Below are 13,025 nucleotides of genomic sequence, written 5' to 3'. Positions count from 1 at the left end.
TTATTCACTATTGTACAAAGACCTCGTCAGATGATGAAAAAATAAACTTCTTTCACATACAAAAATGCAGCTGTATTTTACGTGTGTTACCATCTATAACAAAATCACATATTCAAATGATATTTAATGTGTATTTTCGCTGAAGGAGAGAAAATATACAATAAAAAAAAGAACCAACAGTCCACAAAGTGAATGAGAAGAACTTGAGACTTCTCTGCATTTGATGGTTACTACTCACTTGGGCGGTTATCTGTAGGTATCTTCTTTTTACACCGCTCATCATCCGTCACATATGTCTCTGTAGTATTAATATGGGGAAGATCTTCACCCTGAAACAAAGTCACAGACAGATGGAGAAGTCACATCTATGATCAGCTCTAATCCTGCCATCTCCACCGTTCTCATTACACAAGTATAAATCATATAATACTGGGGGATAAAACAAGACTGAGCACAAGACCTTTCTCAGCCGTCTACACATCATAGGGGAGATCTCATGACACCTTCTCTCCATCTACCTGATGATCCTGAGGAACATTGGGATCTTCTTGTTTACAGTCCTGGGGAAGAAGAGGACGGGGACATCTCTCTGGTGTTGTCCTCTTACTGGATAGAACTGGAGGAAACACATACAGGGACTGAATTCATTCTTTACATATAGATAATTATAGGCCATGTGTATATAGTCCTGTCTGTTACCTGGTGATGTGAGGGGCTGGGGAACCTCCATCATGACGTCCTTGTACAGATCTTTGTGTCCTTCTAAATACTCCCACTCCTCCATGGAGAAATAGATGGTGACATTCTGACATCTTATAGGAACCTGACACATACAATGATACCGTCATCCCCCGATCCCTTCATAGCGTTACTGTATAATGTCCCAGCATTCCCAGCAGTGTCACCTCTCCAGTCAGCAGCTCAATCATCTTGAAGATGAGTTCTAGGATCTTCTGGTCATTGATGTCCTCATGTATCAGGGGGTGAGGTGGAGGCCCCGTGATTGGGCTCAGGGGTCTTCCCCATCCCTCAGACACAGGGTCCTGACAGCGCTCACTAGAGGTCTTCTTCACTACTGTGTAATCCTGGTTATGGAGAGACACATTTATAAATCTCACTACAGACCTTTCCAGAGTCCTCACCTCTCCAGTTCTGTCCATCTGTTATTCCAATAGATAAGAATGATGTAATGTGACGTCATCAGAATCTCTCACCTCTCCAGTAAGCCGGAAGAGGATCTCTAGGGTGAGGTGTAATATCCTCTCTGCCATCTTGTCCCTGTCTCTATCCATTTTTGACTGGTCAGGAACATTTTCCAAACCTAAATGGAAAGAAACACATATGACATAAAATATACCATCACTTCAGCTATGATATTGGTATAAACCAATAATCAGGTTGAGCTCTTCATACATCTACAATTTACTCAGAATATTTATGTACTATGATTTGGGATTATATGGGAGTTACAAATACATTTCATAATAGCAAAAATTAAAAAATAGGTTAAAAAAATTAGTTTAATCATTATACCCTGTAAAGAGAAGCGCATTAAAAAATATACAGTGGGGAAATAATTATTTGATCCCTTGCTGATTTTGTAAATTTGCCCACTGGCAAACACATGAACAGTCTATAATTTTAAGGGTAGGTTAATTTTAACATTGAGAGATAGAATATCAAAAATAAAATCCAGAAAATCACATTGTATAAATTATATAAATTTATTTACATTTTGCAGTGAGAAATAAGTATTTGATCCCTCTGGGAAACAAGTATTAATAATTGGTGGCTAAACCCTTGTTGGAAAGCATAGCAGTCAGACATTTTTTGTAGTTGATGATGAGGTTTGCGCACCTGTCAGGAGGAATGTTGGTCCACTCCTCTTTGCAGATCATCTCTAAATCATTAAGGTTTTGAGGCTGTCGCTTGTCAACTCGGAGCTTCAACTCCCTCCATAAGTTTTCTATGGGATTAAGGTTTGAAGACTGGCTATGCCACTCCATGACCTTAATGTGCTTCTTTTTGAGCCACTTCTTTGTTGCCTTGGCTGTATGCTTTGGGTCATTGTCTTGCTGGAAGACCCAGCCATGACCCATTTTTAATGTCATGGCGGAGGGAAGGAGGATGTCTCTCAGGATTTTACGGTACATGGCTCCATCGATTCTCCCATTGATGCTGTGAAGTAGTCCTGTGCTCTTAGAAGAGAAACACCCCCCAAATATAATGTTTCCATCTCCAAGATATCCAAGGAATTGATAATGCCAGCCAGCAGCATTCAAACTGTGATTAACAAATGGAAAATCAGGGGCTCTGTGAAAACAAAACTATGGTCAGGTAGACCAACAAAAATGTTGTCCACAACTGCCACGAAAATTGTTCGGGATGTAATGAAAAACCCACAAATAACATCAGCTGAAATACTGGACTCTCTGAAAACTAGTGGTGTGGCTGTTTCAAGATGCACAATAAGGAGACTCTTGAAGAAAAATGGGCTGCATGGTTGAGTCGCCAGAAAAAAGCCATTACTGCGCAAATGGCACAAAGTATCTTGCCTATCATACTCAAAACAGCACAGACACAAGACTCAAAACTTCTGGAACAAGGTACTTTGGAGTGACGAGACAAAAATTGAACTTTATGGCCAGAACCATAAACGTTATATTTGGAGAGAGGTCAACAAGGCCTATGATGAATGGAACACCATTCCTACTGTAAAGCACGTAGGTGGATTGCTGATTTTTTGGGGATGTGTGAGCTACAAAGGCACAGGAAACTTGGTCAAAGTGGAAGGAAGGAAAGATGAATGCAGCACGTTATCAGCAAATACTGGAGGCAAATTTGCAATCATCAACCCGGAAGCTGCGCATGGGACGTACTTGGACGTTCCAACATGACAACAATCCAAAACACAAGGTCAAGTCGACCTGTCAATGGCTACAGCAAAATAAAGTGAAGGTTTTGGAGTGGCCATCTTATTCTTCTGACCTCAATATCATTGAGCCACTGACTAGATCTCAAACGTGAAGTTACAGGAACTGAAGGCTTTTGCCAAGGCAGCTTTACCATCTGAGAAAATAAAGAACCTCATCCACAACTACCACAAAAGACTTCAAGCTGTCAATGATATTAGAGGGGGCAATACATGGCATTAAGAAATGGGATATGTAAACTTTTGATCAGGGTCATTTGGATGTTTTGGGTTGTCATTATGATTTAAAAAGAGAAAACACAGTAAATGGCTTCACCCAACCACTAACCATGAGTGGAGAAAAAGTTTTGGGGTTATCATTCATATTCATCTGCTGTCATTGTTAATTACCATGTAGACCAAGGGATCAAGTACATCCTTTGTTTTGGCAGCAGCAGACGCCTGCAGGTCCGGATGTTCATAGCGATGTTGTAACATTGCTGTGGACATGCGGCACTTCAAAGCACCTTGACACCAAGCCTAGGTATGAGCAGGTACGCGTGTGCTGCAGCAGTGACGTCATATCACCATTATGTTGCATGTGCCCTCAAGCACACATGCAGAGGGGTGGGAACACACAGGAGTGCGCCCTGCCGGGTTTAAATATCCAGTGGTGGCAGCATTCAGTCTCTTTCTCAGCGTCCCCTCTGTCCTGACCTAAATGGCTCTTCTGCCTCTTCTTTACAGAGTGCTTGTCTGACTACTCTCTTCCTCCACAAAACTGTGGCCGACGGCACTTTTATGCGATCCTAAAAAGACGGACACTGCCGGATCACAGGTCCTATGGCGTCCATAGTGCCTCCATCTGCCTCATTATAGGGAGTTTTCCACAGGGGGTTCTGTCTGAATCACGTATTTCAGAGATTTACATGGAAACTCAGGGCAGAGCATAGGATAAATGTGCGCCGAGTCTTACTGCGATTTTTGGGAGGCAGAATGAAAAAATCAACAGCATGTAAAGAATTGAGTTTATCTATTTTATACGCCGTTCCTTGTGCGGTATAATTGATTAGGTGACTTTATTCTTCTGGTTGGTGCGATTACAACAATACCAGATTCATATTGGGGTTTTATGTTTGGCAGCTGTCACACACTAAAAGACTCTTTTTATTGTGAAAACTAGTTTTTACACCACCACATTTTGAGAGCTATACTTTTTTCATATTTCAGCCAATAGAGTCATGTGAGGGCTTGTTTTTTGTGGGACGAGCTGATATTTTTATTGATACCATATTCAGGCCCATGACCTTTTATGATTCCTTTGTATTCAGATTTTATTGCTTTTTGTTTTGTTTTTTTCTTTATACCGTTCTGCGTGTGGTAAAATTGGTAAGGCAGCTTTATTCTTTGGGTCAGTACGATTACAGTGATACCTCATTTTTATTTTTTTTATGTTTTGGCGCTTTTATACAATAAAAACTATTTTATAGAAAAAATAATTATTTTTGCATCGCTTTATTCTGAGAGCTATAACTTTTTTATTTTTCTGCTGATGGAGCTGTATGGGGGCTTGTTTCTTGCGGGAAAAGATGACATTTTCATCGGTACCATTTTTATTTACATCCGTCTTTTTGATCGTGTTTTATTGCACTTTTTGATCGGCAGTATGATGATAAAGCATTGTTTTTTGCCTCGTTTTTTATTTAATTTTTTGCGGTGTTCACTGAAGTGGGACAGTTTTATAGAGTGGGTCGTTACGGTTGCGGGGATACCAAATATGTGTGCTTTTATTGTTTTTCTTTATTTACATAAATAAATGTATTTATTGGAAAAATATTTATTTTTCTATTTGGACATTTTTAAAAAAATATTTTTACACTTTCTAATTTTTTTTTTACATTGTCCCAGGAAGGGAGACAATGCATAGTATCAGATCAGCGATCTGACAGGCAGGAAAGGAGGCATCTAGGCAGCCAAACAGCAGATCAGCTGGTGTGATCCAGGAAGCCGGGTTCCCTCTGCAGCTTACTGTATTTAGTAAGTGCTATAGCTTGCCGAATAAGCAGGGACCCAACAAATTCCCTCAACTCTAGTTACAACACTTAGAGAGGATCTGGCTGCAAAGACGCAAACCTTTGCAGATATGCAATAGGTCATCTCTAATCTGTCATGGCCTGGTATGAATTGAATAACATGTTACCCTTGCCCACTAGATAGGTTTGTGTTCTGGTAACGACAGAGAAGGAGATGGTGGAAACAGCGTCCACATCTCCCATGGATCCTAGATCTGGAGCTAACACCAGGGATCAGGTGGAACGGCCGCTACAGTTCACTCCAACATTGATGGAGTGCAGATGTGTCAGCCGCTTTAAGGGTCAGGATGACTAATGGGAATATGGAAGTAGGTGGGAAATGGATCACATCACTTCCAATCTGCCAAATCATCTGGAGAGGCTAGAGGAATTTTTCTTAACCATAGCAGTATGGAAAGGATAAATTTCCTGTTACGAATCTGGAAGTACGGTATATCAAGAAACACAATCCCAATGTAGACCTTTTTACTTTTTGCGATATCTTTGAGAGTCATTGCAATAAATATTGTGGGGTGCCTGAATATCATACTGTATGTAGTTATTCAAATTGTTGTTGTCTATCACCTTGTGCAGAGGTATGAGGCAAAGGGAGAAGGCAACACGGGAATGGCCACTTTCAAGATGAGGACAAATGCCTTTCCTTACTCATGAAACTGGCAAAGGAAACTAGGACGTTACTCTGGAAATCCTGATAAAGTTCAAGCCAGCTAGTCATGATGAGCCTTTGTCTCTGTGCTGTCGGTTTGCAGCCATGTACAGGAAAGTCACAAAGGATCAAGGTAATGGCATTCCACAAGGCATGATCCACATGTTTGTGGAAAATTCTCATACCTTGACAATTCAGACAAGTGCAGCAAGGGAACCATCGCTTACTGATGCGGCTATGATTATTGAGCAGACAAAATCTACTGAACAATAAGAAGTGCATTAAAATAAGTGAGAATGTGCCCATACACATTAGATAGAAAGATGAATGTGTACACCATGCTAAAACTAAATCAACTGTTCGTCCCACGGCTCCGCCATCGGAAAAGACAGGAAGCATTCAATGTTTTCTGTGTTTGAAATACAGGCATATGAAGAGAAATTGTCCTGAATGGATACGGAACCCCAACAACCTTCACAAATCTGGCAATAATAATGGTTTCAAGCTGGAACTTAATTATGCTAGAACAGTGGGGGACATGAAGATAGAAATCAGGCACATTTAAAAGAGCGGGCACTGGGAAGAATATGTAAATCCCATGGAAAATCATCACCAAAACAAAATTTGTCCTATACACCAGGAGAATTTTCCAGAGTAGATCAATGTCATCACGGATTTGAGGAGTTTGTGTGGAACCAAATAGACATGATGAGAGGAAGGGTAGAGGCGGGACAAGAGGTGAGAAAAGATGATCCTGACACAGGCAATACGGGGGAGGATAGACTCAATTGCCATGGGATTGAGCGGAGATACATTGGGAGTGGGTGCCCTGAGTACTAAGAATATGGAAGTCCTGAGAAGAAAAATTGGGGACATTGCGTGACATGCCGTGGGAGGCTTCAGACCATAGCTTGATGTAAACCACGTTATAGATGGTTTATATCAAGCCACATGGCCAAAGGCTACATCACGTCATAAGAAGCTGAAAGCTGACCCAAGGTCCAAAGAAAAAGGCTAAACTAAGCAAAGCCAAAACATCAAAGACTAAACCAAGCCATGAGGGAAAAAAGACTAAATAAATCATAGTCACAATGCTAATAGCTAAACCAAGTCCAGTCATGAGGCAAAAAAATTCTACACCAAGCCATGCCAGGAGGCAGAGGCTGCAGGCCGAACACCAATCAAATATAAATCAGCAAATCGAACACCAGACAGCAGGTGTGAGGGACTGGATTCAAGTTATATACACTGCTCCAAGTTCATGTCGGCGTTCCATTATTCACTATTCTACAAAGACTTCAGCAGATGATGAAGAAATAACATTTTCATATGTAAAATAAGTTTATTTCCATATTACAGCTGTATTTTACATATGTAAAACAGAATTACATATTCAGTCATATTTAATGTGAATTTTGTCTGAAGGAGATAAAATATACAATAAAAAAGCGGACAGATCACAAAGTGAATGAGAAGAATCTGTCACTTCTCTGTATCTAGTAGTAGCTACTCACCTGGGTAGTCATATGTAGGAATCTCCTCTTTACACCACTCATCACCCCTCACATATGTCTCTGTAGTATTAATATGGGTCAGATCTTCACCCTGAAACAAATATTGTATAAGTCACAGACAGATGGAGAAGTCACCTCTATGATCAGCTCTAATCCCGCCATCTCCACCGTTCTCATTACACAAGTATAAAAAATATAATACTGGTGGATAAAACAAGACTGAGCACAAGACCTTCACAGCCGTCCACACATCATAGGGGAGATCTCCTGACACCTTCTCTCCATCTACCTGATCATCCTGAGGAACATTGGGATCTTCTTGCTTACAGTCCTGTGGAAGAAGAGGACGGGGACATCTCTCTGGTGTTGTCCTCTTACTGGATAGATCTGGAGGAAACACATACAGGGACTGAATTCATTCTTTACATACAGATAATTATAGCCCATGTGTATTTAGTCCTGTCTATTACCTGGTGATGTGAGGGGCTGAGGAATCTCCATCATGACGTCCTTGTACAGATCTTTGTGTCCTTCTAAATACTCCCACTCCTCCATGGAGAAATAGACGGCAACATCCTGACACCTTATAGGAACCTGACACATACAATGATATCGTCATCCCCCCGATCCCTTCATAGCGTTACTGTATAATGTCCCAGCATTCCCAGCAGTGTCACCTCTCCAGTCAGCAGCTCAATCATCTTGTACGTGAGTTCTAGAATCTTCTGGTGATTGATGTCCTCATGTATCAGGTGTTGAGGTGGAGGCCCCGTGATTGGGCTCAGGGGTCTTCTCCATCCCTCAGACACAGAGGCCTGACAGTGGTCACTAGAGGTCTTCTTCACCACTGTGTAATCCTGGTTATGGAGAGACACATTAATAAATCTCACTACAGACATTTCCAGAGTCCTCACCTCTCCAGTTCTGTCCATCTGTTATTCCCATAAATAAGAATGATGTAATGTGACGTCATCAGAATCTCTCACCTCTCCAGTAAGCCGGAAGAGGATCTTTAAGGTGAGGTGTAATATCCTCTCCGCCATCTTGTCTCTGTCCATATCCATCGTTGGTGGGTCAGGAAAATTGTACAAATCTAAATGGAAAGAATAATTGAAGATAAGTCTGAGTAAAACATATATCACATAAAATATACACTTACTACAGCACTGATGCTGGTATAAAGCAATATATTATTTGGAAATGTCTACCCATTTTAAATGAAGACGAGAAACTCTCTGAAATTTTTTAAAAATCCAGTATTTGATTCACAGCTAAGAAATCTCCGACGTTTTTTCAAGGACCTACTACTTCTCCACAATCACAAATTTTTTTTTTTAAGTGCGTTCATAATTCTTGTAAGCAGGGCTGTGGAGTCGGAGTCGTGGAGTCGGAGTTAGTTTTGGTTGGAGTCGGAGTCGGTAGAAATGTACCGACTCCGACTCCAGCTTTAAAAAAAATGTATTAATATTTCATAATTGAACTTTCATATGAATTTTATAAATGTTACTCAAATATATATGTTCTATCAAACTATGAACAACAGTTATAAGCAGTTCTGCTGGAGATAGAGACATTTCTTACTTCTTGTGTGTCACTGTTCTCCACTGCCCTTATCTAATCTTATACTTGGTTAACCTCATGCTGCCCCAACCCCCCTACTTACAATGTATGAAACTGAAAGTGAAAATGTGTTGCAAATTCTTAGTAGTAAAGCTCCTCTTCTATACTAGATCATACTAGGTGTGCGTCTTCCAAGCATCTCACAGCTGCCTGCTACTCAGAAGAGGAAGACTGTAAGAAGTATTATCCTTTCAACAAACTTTGCATCAGTTAACTGTGAGTACATGAGGAATAATAACAGTATTACTGACAACTATATCAGTAGTACGACCTGGCAATAATTTTGTACAATTGTTTTTAGGAAAAACAATTGTCATTTGGATTGTGAATGCAGAATTAAAAACCTGAGAATGTCAGAGAAGCATCACATTAAATCAGCTGTATTTGAACATTTCACCATCACTCAACGTAGAAAACATTATGTCTGTCAGTGTATGACAAATGATCCAGACGAAAACAAATGCTGTGAAGCCAAGATGAGTGCATATTCAGGCAAAGATAAAAATGCTCCAACAAGAGCTTCTAATCTAAAGAGACATTTACAGCGCTTTCATCCAGAAGTACTGAAAGCAGTGGATGAGAAAGACTGCATCCAAACCAATGAACCAGTGCCCAGCTCTTCCAGCCAAACAAAGGAGCAGAGAACTTTGCAGCCATCAGTTGCAAGATATTTTGTAAGTGACAAAGTTACTGTGACAATGACAGTAGATACATTTAAAAAAAAGGTCATAGAGCTTGTTGTAAAGGATAGTGTGACTATTTCATTATTTTCACAACCAGCTTTTATGTGTCTGAATGGGGAAATGGCCCGCAAGCTTGGTGTTTCTCTGGAGAGAGAGAGTATTAGAAAATTAGTAATCGAAGAAGCTTTTAAACAAAAGGAAGAACTTAAAAAAACTCTCAAGGGACGCTTTCTGTTTCTTAAAATGGATGCCTGCACACGTCACAGAGTGAACTATTTTGCCATCAATGTCCGATTTGTTTGTGACAAAAATGAAATAGTTACCAAGACATTGGCAGTAAAAGACACCAAAGCTCATCACACCAGTGAGTTTCTCCAGGTCTTGGTGGAAAAGGTTCTGCAAGACTATGAACTTAAAAAAGAGCAAGTTCTTTCTATCGTAACTGACAATGCTTCAAATATGATAAGTACTATTAAGCTAATGAATGAGAGTAATGATGGTGACCAGCAGCTAGAAGAACATTCTGGGTCCACAGACACAGAAATGTTTGAAATAGAGGAACACAGTATTGTAACTGAGGAGCAAACTGAAGTTGCTTCAGATGAACAGCAACATGATAGTTTAGATGATCTTGTTGAAACTGTGTCAATATGTTCTTTCATTCATCACATGCGCTGTGTTGTGCATACGCTACAGCTGGCTATAAGAGACAGTCTGCAAGAAGGACATGCTGCTGCACTGATTGGCAAGGTGAGAAAATTGGCTACTGTTGCCAGAACCCCTAAAGTTGACTCAATTTTGAAGAGACGTGCTGGAAAAGGGGCAATTATTGATCAAGCCACACGATGGGGCAGTACTTACTTAATGATTCAGCGCTTGGTTGAACTGAAAACCTTTCTTGTAGACATGGCTAACCCTCAACTGACGCTAAATGAAAGTTAGTGGAATCAGGTGACTGAGCTGGAAAAATTGCTAGAGCACCCATTTACAGTGACTAAAAAATTACAAGCAGAGGACTTAACTCCAGGTATTTTCTTAAAGGAGTGGAAGAACCTGATGTTTCGCCTGTCCCAAAGAGGAGGGTTAATTGCAAGTGGCATTCCTACATCAATGAAACGGAGAGAGGAGCTACTATTACAAAATAACATTCTTTTGGCAGCTGTTTATGTAGACCCAATGCATCAGATTCTTCTAGATGATCAACAGCTAAGTAAAGGAAAAGAAGCTCTGTTTGAAATAGCAGTAAGGATGAAAGGGTTGCAGAACAGTCAGGAGGAACAAGAAGAATTTGGTAGTCCTGCCACATCTTCACCCTCATCATCAACTGATGAAGAATTTAATTTCGAAAAATATTTGGGTCACAAGGACCGTGCAAAGCGTTCCCGCATAGAAGAAGAGTCATCCCCATCAAGGAACACAGCCAGTACATTTCAGCAGAATTTTTCATGTACACTAAAAGAAATTGAGAAATTTGACCGTTCATCAAAAATAACAGTGCAACAAGCGATTCCTCTGTATCCTGACATTGTCAGAGATGTTGCCCGAGTGGTTACTGCTTTGCCACCAACACAAGTTAGTGTAGAGAGGTTGTTCTCTGCTCTCAAAATAATTAGATCAGATTAGATCATGAAGGAGGATCTGACAAAGGCAATACTTTTTCTGAGGACAAATTTATAGATTTCTTCTTATTAACTGCATAAAAGTGTTTATTGCATATTTACTTACAGTTTAGAAAAGTTTATAAAAGTTATTTGCTATATTCTAATTGTATTCTAATAAATGTAGTTTTTGCTCTAAGTGGTCTGATTACTTATATGATGGTGAGAAACTGAATAAGCACGATGTTTAATATTTTACAACAGTAAATTTGTTGTTATGAATTGGCCATTTATGAAGGAGTCGGAGCAGGAGTCGGAGCCTGATAAAATCCAGGAGTCAGAGTCGGAGTCGCAACTGTGGCTTACCGACTCCACAGCCCTGCTTGTAAGGCATGTGCACACGCAGATTGTAACAAGCGCACCTTTGGTTCTTGTGTGACGGGTAACAGTTTTTCTATCAACAGCTACATAAACGGCAACACTACTGGAGTGATTTATCTAATAGAATGTGACATTCAGTAGGTAGATTGTACCACGGGTCCATTAAAAAAAGAGAATTAGAAGACCTAAGTGTTGTGAGTTCATTTTCCCCTTCATTACTGAGGCCCGAGGAACTCCCTCTTCTGGTAAAGAAAGGTAGTGAGCCTGATTGTCAAACACCTGAGGCTGATGATTGTGACTGGCTTAGTGGAGTTACGGACTGGATATAATGCTGCCGACGCCCTTCTGCCCTGCGGGTGATTTCTCTGTGGGATCCTTGGAGACCAGTCTGAATTCCTGCTCCTCCAAAGCTAAGTTTGCTGCTCTGCCTTTTGCTTTTGTGCTTTGACTTTGTTTTTGCTTTGTTTTTCTGGATTTCTGCCATTCCCTGCTGGGGTGTGCTGAATTCATTTAGCTCTGTCTTCTGAAAATACCTGAGTGCTGATTCAGTTTTTGAAGCCTAGCTGCTTCAGGGCCTTTTTCATATCAGCTGGTTGGCTTATGTCTTTGATAGGGTTTTGGCAGATTGCAGACAGCAGCCTTCCTGTCCTTTCCTATCTAGGTAGTTTTTGGGGCCCTGTCTTTGCTCAGTCTATCTTTCTGTCTGTGTTAGTATTTTCATCTTGCTTCACCGTCATTATATGTTGGGGGCTGTCTAATGCTTTGGGGTCTGCTCTGGGGCAGTTTAGATTTCCCCTTTCTTTCTTTAGGCCTATGTATTTCTCCGGCTGTGATCGAGGGGTCTAGGGCATCGTAGGAACCCCCCACGGCTACTGCTAGTTGTGTTGATAGGTTCAGGGGTCTGCAATCTGATAGTTGCCAACTTCTCTGGTTTTCTGGACTTAGCTTGTATTTCTGCTTTTGCCTCCTACGGTGACTCATTCATAACACCTATGTCACATACTGTCACGACTAGCGACCGCGTGCGCGGCCGAGCCAGCGCCTCCTCGTCGACCGACCACGCCGACGTGGGGCGAGCGTCCCAGGTGGGGACGGAATGTAGACCCACTGGACCAAAGGGGGGACCTGGGCTTACCCGGACTAGGGAAGAGTAGCGACCGCGGTCTGTGGCAGCTGAGCATGTGGACGAGGTAGCAGAATGACATGACACCGCACAACTTCAGGTATAGACATAAAGTTTACTTGAACAAGAACAAAGTACAAATACGAAACATAATGATGCCAGGCTCCCGATTCCGCACATCAGGGAAGGGTACACGTCTCCAGGATCACAGACGAAGGCAGGAGGACATCACGGGTTGATGCAGTCCAGGGTTGTCTGGCACTGGCATACTAGGGCGGCCACTCTCTTAGGCCTCAGGCGTAGCACAGGCTCAGAAGGAGAACATCAGACACCGACCTCAGACAGACTTCAGAAGATGGCAGAGGTTATCACGGGTTGATGCAGTCCAGGGTCATCTGGCACGGGCATATCAGGACGGCCTCTCTCTCAGGCCTCAGGCATAGCACTGGCTCAGCA

The 13,025-nt window shown here is 41.4% G+C and overlaps 1 protein-coding gene across 1 annotated transcript in view; it reads right to left on the bottom strand.

Moving 5' to 3' along the window:
• LOC141055959 (uncharacterized) overlaps positions 1 to 13,025 on the bottom strand; it is a 193,061-nt gene that overhangs the window by 115,613 nt on the left and 64,423 nt on the right. Inside the window, 10 exon segments of the mRNA XM_073552654.1 lie at positions 239 to 329; positions 519 to 616; positions 700 to 823; positions 906 to 1,085; positions 1,215 to 1,321; positions 7,165 to 7,255; positions 7,454 to 7,551; positions 7,635 to 7,758; positions 7,842 to 8,021; positions 8,151 to 8,257. Of these exon segments, the coding sequence (XP_073408755.1) occupies positions 239 to 329; positions 519 to 616; positions 700 to 823; positions 906 to 1,085; positions 1,215 to 1,321; positions 7,165 to 7,255; positions 7,454 to 7,551; positions 7,635 to 7,758; positions 7,842 to 8,021; positions 8,151 to 8,257 (1,200 nt within the window).

This window comes from Dendrobates tinctorius, unplaced genomic scaffold (genome assembly GCF_039654945.1).
Source record: "Dendrobates tinctorius isolate UK_male_01 unplaced genomic scaffold, ASM3965494v1 ptg000192l, whole genome shotgun sequence".
In the NCBI taxonomy this organism is placed as follows: domain Eukaryota; kingdom Metazoa; phylum Chordata; class Amphibia; order Anura; family Dendrobatidae; genus Dendrobates; species Dendrobates tinctorius.
This window is presented reverse-complemented; position numbering and strand designations above follow the sequence as displayed.